Below are 27,507 nucleotides of genomic sequence, written 5' to 3'. Positions count from 1 at the left end.
ATTTCAGGTTAAATATCCAGTCTTTATCAGTATTTAATTTCATTTCTCAAAATTTTTTTAAATTCCTTGTCCACCTCTCAGTTTCCCTCACTGCTTACATGGCGTTCTTTGGGAATGGTCGAGTAAGCTTTGTGTTGGATGTTTGAGACATGGAATGGAGCTCTAACCACAAAGGTCCTTTGGTCCTTATCATCCACACAAAACCTGAATCACTCAGAATGAGAATCAACCCAGCATGAGTGTGTGGTGCGGCTGGATCAGAACCATCCTGATGCCAGGGGGATTGTGGGTAGGCATGGATCTGGAAGTGGATGTCAGAGGTCACGAGATGAGCTGAAGAGCAGGTGGTTTCTGTCAGAGCATTTTAACGTCCCCTCTTTTCTACTGCTCACTTCTTCCTGCTTAGTTGATGTTGGGCTTCAAATAATGAAAGGCACCTGAGAGAGAGAGAGAGAGAGAGAGAGAGAGAGAGAGAGAGAGAGAGAGGAAAAAATTTAGTAACAGTTTTATGGCACATGACAGCCTGTAGATGGAGGTATTATGTCTTGAATAGGAGAGGTTTCCTCTGTAGAAAAGGGTCCAGGTGGATTGTTGAAGCAATAGGTTGGGTACCATATTGTGTGTGTGTGTGTGTGTGTGTGTGTGTGTGTGTGTGTGTGTGTGTGTGTGTGTGTGTGTGTGTGTTACTAGAGGAGGCCTGATCAGTGCTACAATGCACTGTACAGCTCTACCCAGCGTCACTTGGAGTATGTCCGACAATCAATAAGAGTTCAGGATCTGACCTCTGACTAAAACACATGGTTCTAATAAGTAGCTGCCACAGGCTATTTTACTCCTGCTAAAGCCCTCTTCAACCCCCTCCCCAATACACATGCAAATACAAACACCCCTCAATTCTCCAGCACTACCCACTCATGTGCACACCAACGTTTCCTTACTTGCAAAAAAGTACAAACCAGCAACTCCCATTCACATCTCCACACCAAACCACACAAACACACACTACTGCTGGTTTAGTGTATGAGCCATTGACTGAGGCAAATTAATTATTTCAAGATGGCGTCATATAGGGCATTCAACATGTGGTCTGTACCATTCCAATCCTCTCATTGGATCTGTCAAACATACTTTGTGATGGCTGCGCCTTTCATTTCTGCCTTCTCGTGTGTGTGTGTGTGTGTGTGTGTGTGTGTGTGTGTGTGTGTGTGTGTGTGTGTGTGTGTGTGTGTGTGTGTGTGTGTGTAATGAACAACTGACTGCTCCTTTCATTTCTGCTTTCATGTGTCTGTGCCTGTGTGTGTAATAAGCAATATCTTCGTTACCCTAGAGGTCATTTCATGGCTAGCTTATGGACTCCTAAGGTAGATAGGCAAACTCATCACATGGGTCGTGAAAGGTCACACATGCTGGGTTGTGACCCATGATGGCATCTACTTGTTACTTGTTCAAATTGAGGCTATTATAATTGTAATCACTCACTGGCCAGGTTCAAGTGCATTTCGGAAAATAACCCTATCAACTCAGAATGTCAGCACTTTCACCGAAGGAAAATGAGCATTGCTCTAGAGTGAAAAGTACTGAAAATTAAGAAATAAACCATACTTTAATTTGAATGCAATCTGTTCAAATGCGTTCATGTGGAAAACTGAAAATGGACAAAGTACATATGATTTGAAAGAGTGATGATATAAAAAGTAATGAGTGTGTTTATATATATATATATATATATATATATATATATATATATATATATATATATATATATATATATATATATATCACTGTCGCCTCACAGCAAGAAGTTCGAGCCCTGTGGCCAGCGAGGGCCTTTCTGTGTGGAGTTTGCATGTTCTCCCCATGTTCGTGTGGGTTTCCTCCAGGTGCTCTGGTTTCCCCCACAGTCCAAAGACATGCAGGTTAGGTTAACTGGTGACTCTAAATTGACCGTAGGTGTGAATGTGAGTGTGAATGGTTGTCTGTGTCTATGTGTCAGCCCTGTGATGACCTGGCGACTTGTCCAGGGTGTACCCCGCCTTTCGCCCGTAGTCAGCTGGGATAGGCTCCAGCTTGCCTGTGACCCTACAGAATAGGATAAAGCGGCTAGAGATAATGAGATGAGATATATATATAGTAGTAGTAATACTTTATTTGTCCCAATAGGGCAATTATTCTGCAGTGGTAGCACCCATACACACACACACACACACACACACACACACATTTCCACAAAACATTTCAAAACACAGAATTTAAAATAATAAATAGAATAAGTGGTTGGGGGGGTATAAAGGTTATCTCTGTGTGTATATATATAATTGTATCTACTTATAGTTTTACATTTTAAACACTTCAGTGGAATTAAATGGCATAACAACATAGCAACGTTGCAAATTATTTTCTTAGGGAATCTGCTAATATGTTTGCTAATTTTTTAACTAATTCTTGTTATGCTTTAATAAGTAATTCAACAAAGCAATGTAGAAATATTCTTTGTTCTGTCTCTGAATTCCTATTAATGCTATACTGTTATACCCTTCTGGACCTCAAAATAAGTACTACAGAATGGCCATTAATAGGTTCAGTTTTTTCACTACACAGATCTAAGTGTGGACACAGACAAATACACACCAGCAAACAGTAGTGTTATTCACCTTACTTTGCCCATACTGGCTATATTGGTACGGTGCCATGTGGTCGACGCTGTAGGCAGGCGAGCTGTAGCTGGGCGGGCAATAAGACTGTGAGCTGGGCAGAGAAGGCATGCTGGCCAGTCCGGAAAGAGACTCCAGTCTCTGTGATGAGTGGCAGCTGGCAGCCATGCCCGCACTGGGCTCCAGAGAACCAGTGAGAGGGGAGAGAGAGAAGTCTCCCTGCGGCTGGTGAGGCACACCTCCTGGGTTCAACAGTCCCATCACCTGACAAAGAGGAGAGGAGAGGAGAGGAGAGGAGAGGAGAGGAGAGGAGAGGAGAGGAGAGGAGAGGAGAAGATATGAAGACAAGGGAAAAGGACAAAAAAAGTTATAATGAGTATCATATAGCACACAAATATAGGAAGACATATTGGAAAAGTCTACAAAAGCCAATATAATCTTTGGATTACATTGACACCAGATTGCAAGATTAGATACTTTCTAAAATTTGTCCATCTACCCAGCAGTACTATGTCCTGCTCCACGTACATGCAGTATGCCTCTTATTTGATTAGACTTTCAGTTTACTAGAGAGAAAACAGATTTAGCTCTCCAAATCTCTCCCACTCAATATAAATATAATCTCTATCTTCACCAAAATGCTGAAGCAGTACAGAGAAACATGAAAACATTCACCACATAATCACCTTTCTTCACCAACAAGGGTCAATAAAATGAAACCACAATCACAATGTCAAAAAGACTCAGGGGACATTGGCCAATCATCTTCATATCTAATTTAGCCATTTATCTCAGTGTTAGCAAGATTTGGAAAGCTGGGATGTTAACTGTGGCATCAGTGCCAGAGGGCAATCACTGCCAGCACTGATGGGCCAAGCTTGGCCTGGCTCTGAGGGAGGTTCCCTCTCTCGCTCCGCTAATCATTAATGAAAAGCAGTCTGGGTAAAGCTGAGATCACCAGCACACACTCACTCATGGCCCATAAGACTCTGATTATTCTCCATCCGAGCACACACATGGTCCTGTTTAAATAATTTCCCATATAACAGAGAGAGAGAGAGAGAGAGAGAGAGAGAGAGAGCTTTTGTGTTGTGTTTCTCTACCCTATGTTTTCTACCCTGCTAAGATTTTACTAAAAATGGTCTTCTGTGAGTGTGCTAGGGTATGTATTTATGTAAGTGCATCGTTTAGAAAAGAAAATTATGGAGAAAAATGAAAAGAGAAGGGACAGTGGACATAGATCTGTGGTCTGCCTGCAACGGAGTGAATTAAACTCAGCATGTGCAACAAGGAGAGAGAGAGAGAGAGAGAGAAGCTTATATGTCTACTTGAATGAATGCATGTAGTTAAGAGTTTTACAACCTCTGTGAAGGGTCGTGAAATCCCTCCAGTGATTCATCTTAAACAGCTGGATGAGCACACACATGTAGAACATGAGCAAGAAACAGACAGGAGAGAACGAGAATGTTTCGACATTTTCACATACAAACACACTGTATATTTCTATCTTTTACGCGTATTTGTCATTAGTTTTTTTTTTTTTGTCTGTGATCCAACGTCACAACGTCATATAAGCTTATTTAAAAATCTTTATAATTATTATGACAACCTCTTGAACTATTTAATTTAATATTTTCTAATTCTTTTAAATTTGTTTTATAATTCTTTAATGTTTAATACACTATAACTGCAGCTTCAGCAATATAAGAGTGGAATACTGGCTGTACTATTATATATTTAAAAAAATACAACCTGCACTCAACTGAAGTGAAGTGGTGTGTTTCCCACCTTGGAGGCCACACACACTCATGCTCACACTGACAGTAGGTAATTTACAGGGTCCTGGTCAGAGGGATCCGGAGTGTGTGAGAGGAGCATGCTGATGTGTTATGCTTTACAAATGGAAACCACATGGAGGTTAAAAAGCCTGGTTCACCTAGCTGCAGGGGGAGACATGTCTACACGTGAGGTGAACTCTCAAGCACAATCCAAAGAGCACACACATAGTTCACTGACAAAAAGCTTCCTCATAACATATGATTTTGAATATATGTGAGTTACTAAGGTGGAAAGCTAAATCCAGTGTATCTACAGTATATATTGTGTAAAGTGCTTTTTGAACTATCACAGTGACCAAAAAAAAAAATTTACAATACGGGAAACAATACCACTGAATTAATAGTCAAGATCCAGAAAAGCATGTGAAGCAGTAGAAAATCAGTATCTGAGTCATACACAAAAATGAGAGCGGGGATTGTGGGGGTAAAAATGTAATTGATGTAAATCAAAACGTAAATGATCTAAATGATGTAGTGATCTAATCTGATGTTATGAAATAGGATAAACAGAGATTCAGCCCATTTAACTGGTGTGTGTGTGTGTGTGGTTTGTGACTTTTTATAGACACACGAATAGGGAGATTGTTAGATCAGAATGCATGTGTGGGCGTAAGGCTGAGAGTATGAATGTGACTGAATACGTATGTATATGCATCTCCGGTGTCTCTGGTTTGCAGTGGTTACGGAGCTTATGTGCTATGGCATGAGAATGCGGGTGCTTTTTGCAGGCCTGGTGTGAACAGAACACTGGTATGTGCTGGATTATTCACAAGACATGTAAGAGTTTTACCCATGGGGCAAGTGAGCTGAGCCATGCTGTAGCACATGACAACTCCACTTCTTTAATAACAATTACACACACACACACACACTTGACACCCAGCCACAATGCAATAATACATCCAGACAGGATTTACACAAATGGCCAAAAACTTGAGTTCACAATTTTACCATGCATGTCTGTCTGGTTTCTGTCTAATAGCCAGGAAATGTTATGAATCTGTCCATTTTATATATATATATATATATATGAGCTACATCTGGGACATGGAGATCCAAAACTGTGACATAAATCTCTATATGTCACTCATGAGGAAATTGATTAATTGTTTTGATAAATTTGGGTACTTTTTGTTTGTGAATGTGTCTCTATAATAAAAAGAAAATTACATATTGGCTTGAAGATATGAAGTTTATCTTCTCATGTTGAAAAACATGCATTTTTCACACAAAATACATGGCGGACCTGAGTGACATATTTTCTGATAGTTCACTCCAATTATGCCATTCCCAGTATTTTCCTGCTGACTGGACACGTGTTGTCAAAATGGCGAACTGGTTGAAAATGAACATTTTTTTATTAACTTGCAGGGTTTTTTTTTTTAATGTGTCCGTGTAATATGAAGAACATTACACAGTGGCATGAAGATATGAAGTTTATCTTCTCATGTTGAAAATATTATCACTTGTTTGCATCACTCACTAGTGAATATATATATATATATATATATATATATATATATATATATATATATATATATATATATATATATATATATATATATTCAACACTCAAAGATAAACTTCATATCTTCATGCAACCATGTAATATACTTAATATATAAAACCAGAATGGCTTCACTGTTCAGTCCACTTACATATAACAAAATCAAAACAAGAGACACAAAATTCTGCACAGATTGGAATGTGTCTGAATGAAGTTTTCTAACAGCAAAATACTTTTGTTTGACTATTAAAACTGATGCAGTCTTCTCATTTTATTTATCAAGGTTAGTATTGATATAAACATAAATGATAAACATGGTAAATAGTTAACCATTCAAATTATTTAATCCATAAAGAAACCTCTGCAGGGTGAATCAAATGAAGCCCTACCTTAAACCACTCAATAAAGGTATAAATGAAACAATTAAGTAATAAAGTGAGTCATTTGCATAAATTACACAGTACATTATGAAGGATAAATTCTCTCATTTCAATTAATTAAGGATCTGGAACATTCCATAATTAGAATCACAGACACAGAGTTGTGCCCTCATCGTGACACCCAGCAGCTCTTGCTCTCAAGCGGCAACAGAAGACAGAAGACCACTAATCAGCTCAGGCCTAGGACACGCACATGCACACATGCACACACACACAAACTAATGGCAATACCATATTCTCTATGAATGTGAGGGACAAGAACCCCATGTTTAATGGTTTGTGATGGGTCAGTCTCAATACTGAGGACTTTTCACTCAAACATTCCAATGCAATGCTATCTCATCTGTGTTGGACAATTAAGTCACACAAACATTACAATCAGTCAATTATTTTGGAAGTATGCTCATGACACAACAGCGAACACTGCTACGAGACCAAACAATAACAACATTCAATGACAATGAATATCGTTGTGAGATATTATTTCTGGATTTCTATATTTAGACATAAATATGCCTTCTGTCACGCTGTTTTGTACGTAATCACAAAAAGTCCCGCGAGGCCCTTAATTTCTACTGCATAAACAGAATCACATGCAACATTTTCGACACTCTTCCACACCCCCACATCTATGCTTCCCACCACGAGACTATAAGTTCTTTGTTTAATTCTTTTTAAGTCATCAAGAACATAGTAGACTTCCGCATGTGCTTCCAGAGTGTCACGCATATGATCGAGCAAGAGGCGCCTCTGAGGTGCTTAGCAGCTCATTTTCCGCTTGTTAGCACAGACGCGCATGGTGCTCACCACGGGAGATAGCAGCCAATGAGTGTGTAATCACATAATTGTCTTTTCGCTTCTCATTTTCATCACCATCCCTTCTGCCACTTGTTTACTTCTACTCCAACCTTCACTTTCTTCTCTTTTTACTACTGTATCAGTCACCATGATAGCTAGTGGACAAGTTTTATATATATATATATATATATATATATATATATATATATATATATATATATATAATGCCTTAACATGCTGTGGAGGCCCACAGCACTTCACTTTTCATTTACTGCAGGTCTGTCTCTCGTATCCCCAACCCAAAATTTCCGTTCAGTTTAATTTTAGCACTTTTAACAATAGTAATTGTCACAAAGCAACTTTATAGAAATATGGATGGGCCCTAATGAACAGAGCCCTAATGAAAAAGTGGCAAGGAATAACTCCCTGAGGTTATATGAAGAAGAAACCTTCAGAGGAACCAGACCCGAAAGGGAATGAGCACAGTCTTTATGATTAACCAGCAGTTTTTAGATACCAGTCTACAGTATTCAGGTGAGATTATCCACTGAAGCAAGGGTGCATAACTAGAACATCTTACCAAAACACATAACTAAACTAGATCAGGCATATTGCTATATTCAATGCACATTACAACACATTGAATATTTCTGAGTTTATGAAGTACAACTTCAGTTACCCACACTGAGACATGCTCAAACTTGCCAGTCTAAGAATGGCCATACTATTACCATAGCATCAGGGTTGTGGGGTTTGTTTGTTTGTTTGTTTGTTTGTTTGTTTGTTTGTTTGTTTGTTTGTTTGTTTGTTTGTTTGTTTGGTTGGTTGGTTGGTTGGTTGGTTGGTTGGTTTTTTAATAGTTCGGAATAGAAATTGATTTATATGGCCAGTAATCACGATGCGCTTTGCAAGTAAGCAAGTCATAAAACAAGCACACTATTTTCTGTATCAAATAATGAAACACCATATATGTGCAATTCTATCTCAGAAAGAGCTCACTGACCTGTGTTGAGAGGCCATTGGTGATAGCAGGGTTGACCGGGTTAGAGTGGCTCGGTGCAGGCACAAAACTGTCTGAGTAGCCTGTGAAGCCATGACGGCCTGAAGAAAGGCAATAGGCTGAAGTGGCATCCTGGGCTCCCGGGGCAGTGGCCAGACTGCTCTGATGTACAGAAGTCGGTGGAAGAGGTTGAGGCCTGTGCACTGTGCTGGCCTGTTCTGACATTGCTGATACATATAGAGGAAGACAGCAAGGAAAGCAGAAAAAAAAACAGGAATGTTAGGCAGTATTCATATTAGGCATTTTTTGCCTTAACTGCCATTTTACATGTAAGTGGTCAAAAGTGTTGCTCCCTGAAAAACTCAGCCTTTTATGCATACTGTAGATAGCTACTGGCATTGCGATGTATATAATGTGCATGATACATATGTTGATTTTTTTTTTAATTCATGCCAGAACAAATTGTCTAATTACTGATCCAACAAGCCCCTTGCTATTTTCTGTCTTTGTGTAATTCTGTTTGATAAAGTGATTTTGGGTACATGATAAATGATACTGATTATTCAATTCAATGTAATTCAATTCACTTTTATTTGTCAAGCACTTTTAACAATGGACATTGTCACAAACTAGCTTCACAGAAATACATAAATTCCAGATATAAATTTTAGATAAATTAATTTATAAATGTTTTATTATTAGTAATAATAATAATAATAATAATAATAATAATAATAATAATAAATGAATACAGTTGACAGCATTGCCATAAGCAATATATAGAGCCACTGTGTTCTCATTTTTCAGGTGTACTGACTAAGTGGGAGTTTGACCTGAAACTGGCATCTGGCCCACCTTGTGGGATGGAGGAAGCAGAGTAAGGACTTTCCGGAAGCTGGTAAGGCTGTAGGCTCGACATGGCTGATGGTGGGAATCCGCCAGGAATCAGGTGATTGAATGCCATCAGCTGATTGGCTCCTGCCTGCTTCCTCCAGCGAGCCCGTCTGTTGCTGAACCACACCTACAAACCAAGACATCAAAAAAAAAAAATTGATGTCCAACGTATCTGAACTATTGTTTTCCTGTGGGTGCAAAAAGTATGAGAGTTGTGAAATATATGTCCTTTGTGTATATTCGGTGAAATATATTACACTCTGTTCTTCTCTAAATTTGTAAGTGTGAGAGTGTAGGATCGTCAGAGTGCATGTGAATATGTGCATGCAGAATCTTGTGTAAGCACATGAGCATGTGTGAGAGATTGTTTGTGTGATGGAGTATGTTTGTGTGACCCATATTAAAAAAAAAATGATGACATCACATAAATCACGAGTCCAGCCACTGAGATCATACTTCACAGGGTTCAAGAGTTTTTAAATAAAGGCAATTAATAAATGGCAGTGTGTTTGGTTGGGCTTTGTTATTTCATAAGAGGGAAGATAGAAACTCTGTGTGTGTGTGTGTGTGTGTGTGTGTGTGTGTGTGTGTGTGTGTGTGTGTGTGTGTGTGTGTGTGTGTGTGTGTGTGTGTGTGTGTGTACCTGCACTCTCGCCTCAGTAAGTTTGGCTCTTTGGGCAAGCTCCTCTCGTGTGTAGATGTCGGGGTAGTGTGTGCGCTCAAAAGCTCTCTCCAGCTCCTCAAGCTGCTCAGCAGTGAATGTCGTGCGGCTGCGCCTCTGTTTTCTCTTCAGAGGCAGGCCTGGCTCTGAGTCTACATCTGAACCCTCATCCGAATGGCTCGCTAAAACACACACATTGCAGAGTCATGTCATCTAAATTAAGTCCTCAGTCCTTTGCAGATTTGCAAAAATGAACACAAATATATATTTTACAGACAAAGTGCTGTCGAATAAGAATGATATATTTATGTTTTAAATTTTTACTTCCACAGTTCTGTTTTAGACAGATATGAAAGAAAATATTACAAAAGAATTTATTATGTAGTTTTATGCAACTTTCATACACTGGCACAAAGAAATTCTGGTTACTTGTATTTTCCCAAATGTTTTGTGGGACCCACTGGGCACTTCCATGTTTGAAGTGTTGGCATCACTTCACTTCATGTACAAACGTAACTCCAAATACTTCCCGACAAAGACTCATCTCTAAATGGGTAAATTATGCAAATTTATAGCTTGATTCACAAATACGTTTGACTGAAGAATTTATAAAAGCAATCCACATAAATACTTATTAACTTATTTATCATCGGCTCTTTATAGACTTCAAATATAAATTAATTTTAAACATGTGCATCTAATTATTGGCCATGGCAATCACATGTGCACTACAGATAATAAATAGTCTATAAAATTGCAGAACTATTGCTTTATCGATGGTAGCAAAAAGAAACATTAGGTTAAAAAAACTCAAAGATATCAAAACCACTCATACATAAATAATCTGCAATCAGTACTTTCAGATTTACTGCACAGAATCAACAGTTGTTATCTTTTCTAGCAAATAATATTGTGATTTTCCCATAGCTAATTAGAGCCAATTTGAATGTGCACATGCACATGTAGATGCGTGCACACACACACGCACACACACACAACCATGCATGCATGCATGCACACTGTGTGTGCTCTCTGTAAGTGTGGGACAGTGTTTATTCACGGGTCATTCAGACTGCTCTTAAGCTTGGAGCTCAGCATCTCTAAGGAGGCGGGGATGGGGCTCTCTATCAAATAATGATTAGGCCTCTCAAACTAGCGTGACAGCCTGCCATTGTGCAATAATACGCCTCAAAATCCCCAGTCCCCAATGCACAAACATGGCATCTGTTTCGTCCAACACCAACCATACCTTTCTCTTGCTCCTGTCTTTCATTCGCCCCTCTCCCCATATCTTTCTGGTTTGATCCCGCAAGAGTGGGAACAGTTGACCAGGCATGGCTATGCTGCTTATGATAGCTGATAGATATTCTTGATAAAATATCTTGATCATAGATATTTGGGTATTTTACCTGCTAAATATCTTCAATGCAATCAATCAACTATTCCATAATTTGCACATAAATGTACTATTTAACAAAATACTTTTTTGTGTTATCACTATTTTAAAGACAGTGTCACCATGCATAAAAGGGTATGAAAAACGGCACTAATGCTATCAGTCAAAAAACTGTAATTTTCCAGTTTACAGTTAAACCAAGCCGAAGCCACACATTATTTCACACCCAAATGTCTTCATTTGGAAACATGCTACAGAAGAAAAATATATTACAAATGTTGTCTTCAACACATTTGGTGTCATATTGTGTTAAAAAATGAAAGTGAAAAAATTACACAAGTGCCCACATCATAACATGTTAAAGCATTGTCACCTCCCATTGCAGATTTGCCCAAATATTTCAATTACTGCTTTTAACTATTTTTATTTTATTATTTTTTACAAGTCAGCATTAAATGAGTACCCAGCACAAAGTTGGTACTAATCTATATTTACTATGACTATATGTACGCTAACAAAATGTTCTGTGGGAATTTTGCACTAATTTGATGTGATAATTCATTATCCCTACCAATATTAAAAGCAAATCTCACAGCTTGAATTACATTTGAGGTAACTATGAAAGCTAACTTTAGCTAACAGATGATGGATAATGTCATAGGTAGCTAGCAATGACAATAAAAATATATGCAGCTCTAATATTAGCATGCACAAAATGCAAACTTGTTTTAAGTTGTAACTAATTAATCTTGTCTTGATGTTTGACCTGATAAGAAAGTATATGAACTGAAAATAAATTCCTCAAGTGCTTGTGTGTGTGTGTGTGTGTGTGTGTGTGTGTGTGTGTGTGTGTGTGTGTGTGTGTGTGTGTGTGTGAGAGAGAGAGAGAGAGAGAGAGAGAGAGAGGGAGGTTTAAGTAAAAGTAAGAAAGAAGTCATGCTAGCAGGAGAGCCACTGTGCTTAAGGAGCGATACAGGAAATGCTGCTACTTTCTGCCAGCATGGGTCTCACGAGGCATCTCACAAGGATTTGAAACAGAGAGAGGAAAATGACAGAGAGCAGTACAGAATGCAGCACATTATCACTTTCACATGGGCGCTAGCAGATTTGATAGATTGGCAAAGACATGCAAGGAAGAAAGTTTTTTGGATTTTTCATGCAGCTTGTAATTAAAAACAACAAATTCTCAAAAATAAAGATGATTCAACATTTGAGGAAAGTAACAGTTGGAGAAGGGGCTAAGTGTTAACTACAGAGTTCAAAGCTCAATACTTGTCTTTCCCTTGTTCCTTTCTCTCCCATCTTTCTTCTCTGAGTTTTTATTATCTGCAACTGTTGCAAAAACACTCCATCATGGGCTGTGAGTTAATAGTAAATGACACTGTTACTTTTGTCATCCTCCATTCTCTCTCTCCCTCTCTCTTGCTCTATCCTTCTCAGGGAGTTATTTGGGAGTCTTTTGTTGGCCTATATGGAGAAGCCTGTGGCTGAAGGCTTTGGACTCTGATTTCCACGCTCCATCTGTAGGATCCATCAGAGCTGGGCAGGCGGGCATTCAGGGCCGCTGTCACCTGCCCAGCGGGGGAGGGGGCACAAGGGGGGGCACAATGGGGGCAGGACGTGGGGGCCAATGGGGGAACAGCAGGGGGCCGCCTCCGATCTTTCCTTCACCATCGCCAGGGGGTTTACGTGTGGATGGGGGCTTAAAGGGGAAGGTAAGAGATATATACACACACACGTGTGTGTGTGTGTGTGTGTGTGTGTGTGTGTGTGTGTGTGTGTGTGTGTGTGTGTGTGCAAATGTATTTGTCTGTGTTCTGTGTACTTCCCTATATATGGATAGATCACGTATGATATACTTGGAAATACTGTGTCTTTTGTAGTCTTCCAACAAAGTCTACTTGACTAAGAGAACAGCATAAAAATCAAATGGTGTTCTTGTTCTTCAAAATCTTACTTTTTCATATACTGCAGTAGTCATTTATTATACGTGTGCTAATGAAGCTATCTTGAATTAACTTAAGTATTGTAAAAATGCTACTATGCTCTTTTTGTTGTTTAAATTGTAAAAGTTTTGTAATATGTAGCCCACTAACCTAAAATTGAATCTAAATAATGTTTAAAAGGCATTTATGGGATGTCATTAGCTATTAATTATGCCACATGTGGGAACTCCCCTCTCATAGATGTCACTGTTTTTTAAAACCTCCAATAAAACATAATTTTGTGATGATGGATGGATGGATGGATGGATGGATGGATGGATGGATGGATGGATGGATGGACTAATGATACACAGATGGAATGTGTATCAGTGTGTTTACATGGACTTTGTTAGGAAGTCAGTCCGAGAAATAGGAAGTGCTGGTTGGTTTCCTGCAGAGTTTTTGCCTACTTACAAAACCAGGAATTCACCGGAACGCCTCCTCCATCACTTATTACTCCTAATCCAGACAGATCCTGGGGGAAGAACTCTGTCTATCTTACTCCATTTCCATCTCTTTTTGTTTTCTCACTTCTTGTAAGTCTTTGTCTTTCATATGCATCCAAATCAGGCTAGAACAGCTCACTTAAGAGAGCAGCAGAGATAAATGGTGTTTTCCCACCTGACTTCTAAACATAAGAGGAAATTAGGCTTTTAAATGAAGTTGCGCTGCCAGACAGAAGTAAGACTTTTTTTTTTTCTTTGAGAGGAGAAAGTAGCAGAGTCTCACTGTATAGTCTGATTTGGCTTGGTACTGCAGATGCAGGCTCTCTCACTGTGTTTGTGGAGGCAGGAACAACAATACTTCCCCCGCTGCCACAGTGCAAGGCTATTCATTAATCTGACACAAGGTGCATGCCTTCTATTCGAGGAGGGTATTTGTATTCAGAGCAGTCACTCCTGGAGTGCACGCGCACGCGCACACGCACACACACACACACACACACACACACACACACACACAGGACACAAAGGACAAAAACGGTTAAAACTCTATAGACCTAAGCACAGCTTTACTATTTATCAATCCTCCATCAGAGTGGAAGAAGAGGACTAAAGGAGAGAGAGAGAGAGAGAGAGAGAGAGAGAGAGAGAGAGAACTACACTGTTGAATGGGTTCCACCTGCGGACATAAGAATTCTGTACTAGGGCAGACAGAATTCCACACTGATCCAAATAGCAACATGAGCACAACATTCAGTGGTGATGGCAACAGGAGGAGACTTTGTTAACTTTGCCATGTTACTATTGGAAGCATGACTGGAGCTCCAATTTTGCAGTGTTTACTCAGTATTTGTCTCATAGCGTGCTTCTCATATACACAACCCTTTTTATGTTTATGCACACCCGCACAGAGACCCGGCGTCACACTTTCTCTGTAAATATGTTAAGTAAAAGAGGTAAACCTCACCCTCAGTGACAGAGCCAGCAAAATGTCATTTGAATGACTGCAGATTATGCCAAACCCCCCAAAATTAAAGGATGCTGAAAAAAAGGATTCATATCCAGAGAAAAGAAAATCAGTGGGAGAAGGGTGGGAAAACAAAACTTCCAAAATAAAGCAAAAAGAAAAAGGAGAGAGAGAGAGAGAGAGAGAGAGAGAGAGAGAGAGAGAGAGAGAGTAGCCATCTGGGCCGTTTATAGCTCTTAGTAGGGGGAGAGCCATCTCCTCCTGAGGGGCAGTTAAATGGCAGGGTAATTGAGCTAGTGACATGTGTTCAGCAAACAAAACAAAAGGCAGAAGAGACAAATGAAGCATTTATTTGCTCAGTGGAAGAGCCCTGGCCCTTTGGGCTCTTGGGCCCGTGTGCCACTGTTGGAGTGTATTAAGCAGTATATAGAGGTCCAGCAGATGCAGAGGAAAGAATAGTTAAGAGACTGATTATGAGTCCATCTGCGGCTGGCATTTAGTTAAGAGGGAGGAACTTGGGAGGCACTCGGCCTGCTAAAGAGATACTAACTCTCCAGCTGGAGAAAGACAGAGTAACGGGGAAAAAATAAACAGAGAAAGAGTGGTGTGAGGAGAGGCCATTGGAAAAGTAAAGAAAAATATTTTTAAGACATGTTTACAACATTTGATCCTAATTAAGATATTATGCAACACCCAAGAGAAAATCCCATAATTTAAATCGCTACAAGCCAGGGATTTTTAACAAATAAACATATTATTGTTGATTTAATGCAATAACAAAGTGGAAAAAGTAGGCATTACGGGTACACAGCATGCAGTCGGTATTATACTGTCACGTTTACACAGAAACATGGATTATAGCATGGAAATGCTTGATTGGAGCACACATTCATAAAATAGCACCCATATAGAGCAGAGAGAGAACACACACATGCATACACTACGAAACACACCCAGAAACACAAACAGGAAGAATCATTTTTGCCTCCAGGATCCATATCATTATGCCAAAATTTATTTTGTACAAGAAAAAAAAGTATATGCACTAAATAAGTTGTATTTTGTACAGTTAAGTTACCAGCCTTAAAAATGTTCACTGAATTAAATCTTCTTATGTACATTTAGTGTGTTTTGTGGGAGTATTATAAGGGAACACCTTCAATTTATTCTTTACCCAGAGGAAAAAAACTTATAATATGAATGTCACAATTTCCTGTCCGATTTCCAATTATTTGAAATAATTTAAATGATAATTTACTTAAATAGACTAAACTCATTAAACCATCTTTAGACTCTTTCTGTGTAAAGTCAAGTTCGACATTCCCACGAAACTATTCCAATACACTGCCTGAAAATGTTGTTTTAATTTTTTTTTTTAAATCTTACTGCTCAGACCATTTTTTCTGCTTAAACAAACTGTATGAAGAAATTCTTGCTGCATTCATGAAGAACTTATTCCCAAAGCTCCATTTACCTGTCATTGTAAGGCAAAACATTATTTTAACCCTGGCTGCCAGCAGAGAAGGCATTTGCTCAGCCAGTGACCCAGGGCTCATCTTTGACCCAGCACAGGTATGGATCACACTCTCTGGAGATCAGAAAGTGGACAAGGTGCTCCTTCTCTACACCCTCCAGTTCTCCATTTTTTTCTAGCTCTCTGTTTACTTTACACACTCAAATTTGCAGGGCTCAGTAGCAGAATGGAAAACATCCACTCAGCACATTTCTACTGTATATAATGCACCTTCCTAATTAAAATATTTGTAAATAATTATTAATTATTATAACTAATACAATAGGCTCCAGCTTGCCTGCGACCCTGTAGAACAGGATAAAGTGGCTAGAGATAATGAGATGATGATGAGATAACTAATACATTGTTCTGTAATTATCCTGAAAATAGAGCAAGTCAATACTACTAATTTTGATGTAGGTTACACTTATAGCACAAAAAGTCAATTACTATAATTTTAAATTAATGAAAGAATATGTCATACTATACATATCTGTTTCTAGTTATAGTTAAAAAAAAAAGTAATGTAAACAGCTGGTTCCTTGACAGCCCCTTTCTTTTTCTCTTGAAGTTAGTAAGACAAACATCACAGCCTGTACTGTAATGCCACTAAAAAACTCTAAAAAGCACAAACTATACTTTTGCTTTAAACTGAATTTAAAAGAAGAGCTGAGATTTGAGACTACTTCCATAAATTCCATATGTTTTCATACAAAAAACTTCACGAGATAAATCATTAGACTTTATACTTTGTGAATTAATCAGTTAATTCTTAGACTTCTACCACACAAGTCTCTGTGAATTAGATGTTACTACAGAAACGCTAACATATCATCATAAGCTCATTAATATAAACCTGTGATTTGCCTTACAGCCAGCAGTATTGTCAGAACTGCTGTTATAGACAATTAATCAGCACTTTCAGACCAATCAGTGAATTCATCAAGACTGTGGTATAAATTTTTTAAATCATTTTTTGTGTTAGAAAATACACCTGAGAATAGGGCAGAGCTTTTTGCTACTTTTTCTATTATACCCCTAATGAAGTTTTCAGAAAGAAAGTTTAAAGAACCAAATTCAACAGGTTGCAGTTGCTATCCTGTAAATCTTTTTTCATTTCACTTTTAGATTTTTTATGTTTGTCCTCATTTAAAAAACCTTAATGAATAAAAGCATGTGCAATTTGTTTGTTTGTTTGTTTGTTTGTTTGTTTGTTTGTTTGTTTGTTTGTTTTTGTTTTTTTACACAATAGTTAGAATCCATTGGAAATGTTTTAAACTAATGCAAACATGTTGACAGTGGAACGCTTTTAATTTTCAAAGCAAAAAATAGTTGTTTGTCTCAAATCAGGTGATCCTGTCTACAAATACTTCCCAGCTATTACTGCAAAATTGTCAGTGGCAAAACTAGGGAAAAACAACATCCAGTAAAAGAAAAACAGTATTTGTTTATGTCTACTTTCCATTTCACAGACACCACACTTCTTTCTTTCTTTCTTTCTTTCTTTCTTTCTTTCTTTCTTTCTTTCTTTCTTTCTTTCTTTCTTTCTCCCTCCCTCTGTCTCTCTGTCTGTGCTTCTCCCAAGTTCCACAATCACACAGAGAAATAAGAGCGAGAAGTGAAGTTCTTCGAGTTAAGTGATTGACAACGTTGTCTAGCTTTTCTCAATTAACCATCTCATTGTGTGTGTTTATAGGTTGGCCCCTACCCCTTCGACCTCTCCACTTTCCTTTTCATCCTCTGCTCGCACTAATACTTCCAAAAGAACAGAGCGAGAGAGAGAGAGAGAGAGAGAGAGAGAGAGAGAGAGAGAGAGAGAGAGAGAGAGAGAGAGAGAGCTCTATTTGGAGAGGAGCGCCTATTCTCCTTGACCTTCCATTGCTCACTTTCTCTTTCAGCCACTTCAAACTGTCTTTGAGAGAAGTTTGGAGTGAAAGAGGGGAGTCCATCAGCTCAGAGGGGCCAGGCCTGGGCGCAACCCCAGAACCCCACTTCAAAGATGGCCTGCATTCATTAATTGTCCTTTGAATTAATATCAGAGGATCACAATGCTGGTGCCACAAGAGAAAGAAGAATCAATGAAGCATAGAGTCAAGCATTCATTTGCAGATAAACTTGGGGTATGTGTGTGAGTGAGTGTGTGTTTATTTCATTTAAAGCTGTAGCACAAAAGAGTACTTTCTTGATAGAAAAGACAAACAGAGGAGGATTGAGCAGAAAAAAGGAACAGCCCTGAAATATGAAGAGTATGACACGTGATATTCTTAGAAAGTACTGCCAGTAAATTTCACTTCCCAAAAATTCCTCATGTAATGAAAATTAGACTCACAGGCCACAGTGATTTCCTCTGAGAAAAAAAAAATCAATTAGGATATTGTGTATATATTGTTTATTTTATAATGTTCATTTATAAATGTTGTAAAAGCATAGATTTGGTTAAAACAAAAATACCAGATCCTGATATTGTGCAGTAGAGCAAGCAAGTAATTTCCTAGTGACAAAGTTTATCATATTAGTTGCATTATGATGAAAGCTAAAATATGTGCTATTTATTTTGATATAAAATAAAGTCCTTAAAAAAGCACCAAGCACTAATTCCCTCTCCCTAACCTTAACCACTTGTAGCTGCATACTATTTGAATGGCATGAATTCCTACAAAATTTAAATTTATGTTAGCTATCTTCAATCATGTTATGATAACAGTATTTGTGAAGTTCACTGTGTTCTGATATTCAGTTGATTCCACATGTAGAAGAGTAGGAGAGAGAGAGAGAGAAAGAGAGAGAGAGAGAGAGAGAGAGAGAGAGAGAGAGAGAGAGAGAGAGAGAGAGAGAGGGGACAGGGGGATGAACAGGGATGAATTTACTGCTGCATCTCTCTGCCTGCAGGGCTTCGGAGTCATGACTGAGAAAAGCATTCCAGCAGGAAGACTAGGCCCCTTGTTTATTGATCACGGACACAGTTCTGTCTTTCTTTCTCCCTCTTTTTCCCCTCTCTTTGTACACAAATGTACACTCAAAATGCATCAGGAATTTACAACCATACTAGAAAAAAATAATTGCCCCCCAAAAAGCTGCACAAAGAAGTGAAAGCGGAAAAAATTAAGTCAGCTGTTGTACTCAGATAACATATTTCTAGCTGTTCCAGTTTGTATATAAGGGATGCAAAGCCTATTCTCAAATCTACAACAACCTCATTCTCTCTCTCTCTCTCTCTCTCTCTCTCTCTCTCTCTCTCTCTCTCTCTCTCGCTATTGAGTGAGTTCCTTGCCAGAATAGTGGCGAGCCAGCACCCCCCCCCCCCCACTTTATTTACACAAACAAAGTCCTCCTCGCTTTCTTTCATGTTTTGTTAGCACTTGATTCTCTCTGTCTTCCTGGCTATTGGCCTGTGGGAGGGACAATAGCCTCAGGAGAATGGCAGCAGATTGTTGGAATGCTCCTCAATGAAACTAATTATTACATGTTGACTGCGTTCACCATGGCACATCTGAAGGCACTAAGCTTATTCAATTGGCCTCGGCAGGACTCCCTTCAGAAAAAAAAGAAAGAAAGAAGAAAAAACTTGATCCCTTTGACTGTTTGTATTTCTGAGTTTTCTTTTCTTGCCCGCCATAAAATGAAAGTCTGAGAGAGCTGGGGCCATTGCTCTTTGATGACTTTAGTTACTTTTAATTAGCTAAATGAGGCTCGAGAATTGTCAGCTTTCCCAAAGTTAATAGTATAAGGGAAAAGAGCGGGTGCACTCATGCAAGCTTGTCTTTGTGGAAAAAAAATCTTTATTAATTTACACATCATAGCCCAACAGGTTAAGTTGGAAAAGACCCTCTTTAAGATCCTGAAAATGTATTGAAATATGTTATAAGCTTTGTGTCCCAGGAATACTTAAAAGCCATCATAATATGTTTTTTTTCAGTAAAGAAACATAAAAGAGTGGGAAACAAATTCAGCAGGATGTTCTTCTAAATAAATGACAATTAAAAAGAAAACAGATAAACAGATATGTATCCTGTCATGAACTGGACAGAGCATCATTAAATTCCCAACCAGTAATATCCACCAGTAGCAGTATCAGTAGCACCTTGTGAATGAAACTTTCACTGCTACAGTACAGTGATGCTCCACTGATTCAGCCTGCTGCTTCACTGCCCTGGCTTTTCCCAGACAAATAAATCTTAAAAGCGCATTCTTTGATCTCAGCACTTAAAGAGACCCCAACAATAGGTTTTTGAGGAGTGGGGGCAGCAGGCCAACAGGGCCTTCTCACTAACAACTATAGACTCAAGCACCTACTTAATCAATATTTGGTCAGAACACTCCCACTTGATACTGAAAACGCCCTTTTCAGATTTTAATTGAGCACCATAAAAAAAGGAGTAACAACCAGAAGCCCAACTGAAAGAGACAGCAGAATGAAATACAGATTCTCCTGAGCCACCTTGCAGTAAATAAACTAAAAGGACAAAAGAGGGAAAAACTTTACAGTCTGTCAGTAGAGATCAGGACACAGTGAGGAGGGTTTGAGTTTTATGATGCGCGCACATTTGCATTTGGACAAAAGTTAATTGTTTGTCAGTCAGCAGAAAAAAAAACTTAATGTTGAATAAACTCTTCTGAGTGTTGAAGTATTAATGGGAACTTATGCCTAGTGGGACTTAAGCTATTTTCATATTTATGTTCATTACATCATTACATTCTTATTAACAGTAGATTATAGCTTACATTTACCACTATACATTAATCTGTTTGTTTGTTTGTTTGTTTGTTTGTTTGTTTGTTTGTTTGTTTGTTTGTTTGTTTGTTTGTTTGTTTGTAATCTTTCCAGAATGTTATAATTGCTTAAAGTTGGAAGCCCTAAATACACAACTCTATAATAGGTTTTCTGCAGTGAGAAGCAACATTATTTATTTATTTATTTATTTATTTATTTTTAATCTGTATAATTCTGTGTAACAGTGACAATTTACTTGACCTCTACAGCTAATCTTGTTTAACTGTACTAATAAGCTCTGTTTTTGTCCAACTCTTTCATAAACTCTTATCAGTCCTGCATCTACAAAAGACTATCCAGAGTAGCTTGTTGAAATAATTAGGAACTGATTCCCGCGCGTGATGCAAAAGAGAGAGAGAGAGAGAGAGAGAGGTGGGCGGAGACGAAAGGGCGGGGCTTTGAAAGTGGAGACGAATAAAGAGGCAGAGGTTTAATCAAGCAGGTAGGGGTTTTAATGATGATCACAGAACACAATGTGGTGCTCTCGTGAACGTGATCCAATCCCACTTAATCACCAAGGTCTAATGAAGACCCGAAGTCGAAAACACACTCGTCTACCCGAGAACCTGAAGAATTGGAGGTTAAGGAAAGAAAGAAAAAAAAAACCTGGGGGCCTGGATCAGGTTCCAAGTTTAAACAGACAGATTTTTTTTTCCCCAGTGAAAAGAAACGAGTATTACCCGTCGGCTGTTGCTGGCTGTGCGGAAGTTACACTTTACATCTAAGAGAAGAGTCTGGGATTAATAACCTGTGTTATTAACTAAATATAATTTGTAAAATCCACGATAGGCCTAAGCCTCAAGAAACATTTCATACCACTAAATAGCGACATATGGAAAGCGTAAATGCCTAACATATTTTGGTCTGCAGTTTAGACAACATTTGTTTGATGCATATATTTAATAGGAATTCAAATTGTTGTGGAACAAAAGCTTCGTAATTACCTTATTATGGAATAATATGGCGGGTTTTTTTTATTATTAAAAATCGAAAAGTCGCCTCTGACAGGTTTGCTGTCAAGTGTTAGGACTCGTTTAGTTCTCTGGGTTTTTTTTGGTCTTTTTTTCCTTCTTAATTTTTTGCTTGTTTGTTTCAGCTTAACTGCTGAAGTTATCGTTCATTTCCTCTCTAAAGTGTGCCGTTATTATTATTATTATTATTATTATTATTATTATTATTATTATTTGCGCATAATATAAACTGATTTTTTTTTTTCATCGATGCCGGACACTTTGCGAAACCGCCCGCCATTAAAGCCCTTTGCTGAATAATTCATCTCTCATTGGCCGTCTGTAATGTCTTCTCAGCGTCTTTTTTTGTTAGGCCTTTTTTTTCTGCCTTTCTCTGCATTTTTTTTATAAAGCTCAGTGTCCTTTGTGCGCACAAAGGAACGCTTTTGTGCACGTGAAAGCGGAGCGTGAGGCTCATGGACTCGCGCGCTTTTGTCTCCTCAAGTTCATCCTCAAGTGTCCAATTGTGCACCGCAGAGCCGCCTTTCAGCGCGCAACTCTTGGACAAATGTTTGATTAACTGATTCCTGCACATTTTGCTTCCTGGCCCGTTTCGTTAACCTGGAACTTTCTAACCAATAACCAGAAGTATACGTATATACTTTTTTTTTTACACATCTGTTTCTTTGGATCTAAATGTGACTTCACTGAGCAGTATATTTTTTTTGTATGTGTGTGTGTTGTTGTTGTTGTTGTTGTTGTTGTTGTTTTTTCAGTGCTCATTCAGCTACTTAAGCTCTATATTTTACTATGTCCAAACCGTAGCCTAAAAACATATTGCAACTGACAGCCCTGCGGACTGCACATCTGTGTGCCTTACAGCGGGAAGTTTCTCATTTTCGGTGCACTAATTATCTTTTAATCATTACACAATATACACTGTAATAAACCGTGACCATTCCATAACAACAACAACAACAACAACAACAACAATAATAATAACAACAACAACAACAACAATAATAATAATAATAATAATAATAATAATAATAATAATAAATTCAAGCAGAATTCTTCTACTACTACTACCAACAACAATAACAACAGCAGCAGCAACAACAACTACAACTATTATTGTTGTTATTGTGCAATTAAATCTGCAATTTTAATAATACATAGATAATCTACATATATAATGCATCTATCTATAATAATCTGTAATACATAATCTATAAAACATAACAATAGCAGCAACATAACAGTAATAAAGTCTTATAAAGTAAGTTGTGTCAGGTTGTATTGCCAACGTGTTGCACTAGTACTAGGCCTCTTCCTCATACTGCCAAGTCTGCTGCTGTTACTACAACTATTATTATTATTATTATTATTATTATTATTATTATTATTATTATTATTATTATTATAGTAATAATAATAATCCTTACAGAGTAAGTTGTGTTGCCAAAGCGCTGCATGAACGTCGCTGTATTCATTAAATCAGTTGTACTGGATACCATTATGCTCCCATTTATAGCAGCAAAGCTTTGCGCATACATCAAAAAGCAGAAATAAACAACTTACATCTGTCTCCGAGAATACCATCGATGCTGTGTTTGGCACGTCTTTCGTTTTCCTCAAGCTCCCTCTTTTCAACTTCATCATCGTCCTCCTCATCCTCCCCATTCCCACCAAACTTACAGCGCAGTATGCGGCTGATCGAGCTGACTGGAGAGCAACACATTATAACAGTTACAATCCACTGTGGTTATAGAAATGATATCTGTAATAAAAATAATAATAAAACATTTTCAAAACGTTGTTTTGTTCTCCTTTTATTTACACTTTGTATTATTCATTTCAATGCACTTTTATGTTTTTGCATAAAGTTTTACACAACCTCATTCACACACCCTGCCTAATAACTACTAATATTACGAACTACTTTTGTCTAATAATTTTTAGTTTATTATAGCGGAAATTAATTATTTACCTCATCCTGTATAAGATGCATAGGTGAGGAAAACAAATAAATAAAAAGAAAGGCATAATTCTAGACCGGGTACCTGAGGGCACGTTGTTTCTGTCACAGATGCCGTCTTTCAGCAGCTTGTCTCGGATCTCCCAACTGAACATTCCCGGGTTCTCTCTCTTATATTCCTCGATTTTCTTATCCACGTCGGGACTGGTGTTCTGCTTTAATTGATAAACATTTGCACAGCGAATCACTGTCAGTGTCAACCAAACTGAAATATCAACTGCAGTGATGTAATGAAGTGGAGAGTTCGCATTCTTTCCACAAAAGTTTTCTTTCTTCTCACTAATAATATTTTATCTATATTTTTCAACAGAACTGATTTTTTTTTTTTACTCACATGATATTTAAGGTTTGCTGAGCGTCATTCCGTCAAAATCATATTTAAAAATTTCAAAAACAGTGAAATTTGGATAAAACGATGCGTAAAAACTCGTTGCAAAGTGCTTCAATGTCTAAGAAATTAAACATTTCTTTTGTATTTTAAGTGTCTTGGATATTATATAAGTGTTTTAGATATTATGTAAGTGTCTTGGATATTATGTAATGGTCCTTTTGTGTGGAGATGATAACATTTTGGATGACGTGATGAACGTTATAGGGAACCGAAACTTTGCTTAATCTGGTAATAAGATATATTCAAGTTTTATTTCTGAATATTATTCCAGAACTCATTCAGTCACAAATGCTGTACCTTCGGCTTGCTACCTCCGATAGCACCAGGGCGGATGGATCCCGTCTCCTGGTACCTGCATAGGATTTTGGACACGCAGCCGTGTGAGACGCGCAGCTGGCGCGAGATGACGCACGGTCGGATCCCGTGATGTGCCATTTCTACTATCTTATGGCGAATGTGGTTGGGTAAGGGGCGTCCGTTAATGAACACACCGCCGAGCTGGTTTACTCGGCCCTGGCCTAAAGGTGTGGAAACTGCAAGAAATATTACAGCATTATTATTGTCATTTTCTTCTGCTGCGGTAATCATCATTTAAGCACTATAATGCCGACCAGATGTGATATAGCCCTAATAATAATAATAATAATAATAATAATCAAAACTTTCTTAATCGATAAAATAAAATCTGCTGCAAAACTTTATTGCATTAGAAGCAGTAGCCTTCATAAAACCAATTCCACAAAGCAACTGCACTGCCACTTCCAGGATTTGCCAAAAAGTTTTATATCATTCAATTTAATTTCTGATCATAGTTGACTGTTAAAGAAGCGACATTTTATGACTGTACATCAACTCCACATCTAATGTATTAACAATCATTAGATGAGAACAACTATTTTGATGCAAGATCTAAAAGCTGTGGCTACTGTATTAAAGCAAGTGATGCTAATGCCCTACCTTCGAGCGAATAGCCCCCTCTTGGGTAGTTTTGGGGTGGCGTGGGGCGCACCATCCTGGGAATGCCCCCTGCTAAGGCGGCCATGTCCCGAATTCCTAAGGAACGGCAACGAAACCACTTAACAGTGGAATTAACGGAGGATTTAGAGATCCAGACGGAATCTATTTAAGGTCAGGTGTCGGTGCTGTCCGTTATCTGTGAGGCCGATGAGATGTCACTGTGATACGTCCTCAGAAAATCAAAAATATCACTCAGAAAAGTCCTTCGAAGTTATCGAGAGATATCCAGACTATGAAACTGCTGTTCCTGCAATAAAACTCAGAAGTCAGCCCTGCTTTCCGCAGCTGTTTGGACGCACTTGTTGTGGATTGAGTCGGCGCTCGGTAGTGAAACATTTTATCAGTTGAGGAGTTGTGTCCCAACAGCGCACCGAGGCCTGTGATTGGCTGAGAGAAGGAGGGTCCTGAGACACGATGGCGTTCTCTGATTGGTCCAAATCTGTCAAGTTTTCTCGTGCTGTGTCCTCGAGATGTGACACTGATAAAACGTCTATGATCAATCTAGAAAAGTTCTCGATGGTTGAATGATGGAATGAGGGGAATTCTGTCTGTTATTTTGATTCCATAAGGTCTATCACAAGTGCCCTGATTATTAAATATATGTGAACTATGCCAACGGGTTAATTCAGCAATAGCTAATAAAGTATATGTATAAGATGCGATCTTGCACTTTTAGTATAGTTATGGACATTTTTAAAGAGTCGGGTAGTAATACAGGTCTGGTGAAAGGAGTACAACGCTCGGCTCCCAGCAGGATATGACGCCTCTAGGGCCCTAAAAACTGTCTGTAAGAAAGGGATACAATTGTGAAGAGTATTTATTTATACCTTTGTGACATTCAGTAGGCCTATGCACCTTATTCTTTCAGTCTTTCACTGCTTCTCTGCATCCCATCTTTACTCACTCTACTTCCTCTATCCATCTGTGCTTTGTGGACTGTTTCTAAGTGCGCTGGAGTTGGGGACGAGCTTTATTTTTCTCTATGTCCTCTATAACATATAGTGGTCCTCTTTTTGTAGAGCTCATTGAGAGCTTCACGTCAGTTCAGTCCTTTCCTGTACACGGGAAACTTCTCGATCGATCAGTGGACTGGAAGACTGCTATCAACTAAAACAATGCTTCTTCTTTTTTTTTCTTCATCACTGACAACAGGAACATACAATTTTAGTCTACTTAGCACTCCGGGCCACTGAACACATCTTTTTTTTAAGAAGAGAATAAATGTGTCAGAAGGTAAATTCAGTAGCCGAATACTTCCTGGTCATTACGTCTACATTTGTTGAAAGATAACCTCACTTCTTAATGACGATCGGTTACATTTGTATTGCGCTAAACGCTTCCCAATTTATTTTTTGTCCACTTATGGAACTAATGTGACAAATACGTCAGCTGTCATCGGTAATAATCTGTACAGAGACGTGTCGACAGTTAAATAACTAAATCCCTGGTCTCTCGGGGTCTGTAAGTCTCACTGAATAATGAGTCGGTTTTGCGCAGGTTGCGTGGAGAGATGCGGATAAAGCGCGCAAATCTATACAGATCAGTCCGCAACATGCGCAAGAGACATGGCAGTTAATACTCACTTTGGGGACAGTTTTTCACACATCCACCTGATGCATCGCTATGAACAACAAACACGCACGGGGCTTTTTTTTTTTTAAATGAATTTCAGAGCATGCAAACTCTGGAATATATTATCTCTGGTTTATAAGACGCATTGTAAGTATGACTTAGTGTAATGTCATTGAAATACAAAAAGGCTATAAAGACTGCAGGCCTGTCTTTAAAAATATTTAAAACAGCCTATTATAAATTATACTAAAATTGTCCACGCTGTATGTATTGACACAAATAGCTGTTATGTCTTGTAGATTAAATATGTATTATTAATTTTGCAGATGTAATTGCATATTACATCTGCAAAAGTAATAATTTTGCATATATGCATGCATACATACATACATACATACATACATACAGGGGCTGCGAAACAGTAAGGATTATTCCAGTATTACTAGTATTATAATAGTGGTGCTAGGTTTCATTTAATACTAACATTTTGTTTTTCATTACTGTATACCTACTTTTGCAGCCCATATATATATATATATATATATATATATATATATATATATATATATATATATATATATATATAAATAATGTAGATTAAATATGTATTATTAATTTTGCAGATGTAATTGCATTATTATTATTATTATTATTATTATTATTATTATTATTATT

The 27,507-nt window shown here is 38.1% G+C and overlaps 1 protein-coding gene across 2 annotated transcripts; it reads right to left on the bottom strand.

The window, feature by feature from the left end:
• Positions 1-234: 234 nt before the first annotated feature.
• Positions 235-25,285, bottom strand: pax3a (paired box 3a). Of its 2 annotated transcripts, none has more exons than XM_060905314.1 (9): positions 25,201-25,285; positions 24,541-24,776; positions 23,878-24,007; positions 23,396-23,539; positions 9,772-9,971; positions 9,090-9,255; positions 8,238-8,461; positions 2,652-2,915; positions 235-437 (listed from the first exon to the last, which is right to left on the bottom strand). In XM_060905314.1, the coding sequence occupies exons 1-9, from the start codon at positions 25,283-25,285 to the stop codon at positions 420-422; spliced, it is 1,467 nt and encodes a 488-aa protein (XP_060761297.1). In that variant the 3' UTR covers positions 235-419. The 2 variants fall into 2 exon arrangements, with proteins under 2 accessions (XP_060761297.1, XP_060761298.1); XM_060905315.1 differs by having other exon boundaries at positions 403-437; positions 2,657-2,915.
• Positions 25,286-27,507: the final 2,222 nt, after the last annotated feature.

The sequence above is a fragment of the Neoarius graeffei genome, chromosome 23 (genome assembly GCF_027579695.1).
Source record: "Neoarius graeffei isolate fNeoGra1 chromosome 23, fNeoGra1.pri, whole genome shotgun sequence".
NCBI classification, from domain to species: domain Eukaryota; kingdom Metazoa; phylum Chordata; class Actinopteri; order Siluriformes; family Ariidae; genus Neoarius; species Neoarius graeffei.
This window is presented reverse-complemented; position numbering and strand designations above follow the sequence as displayed.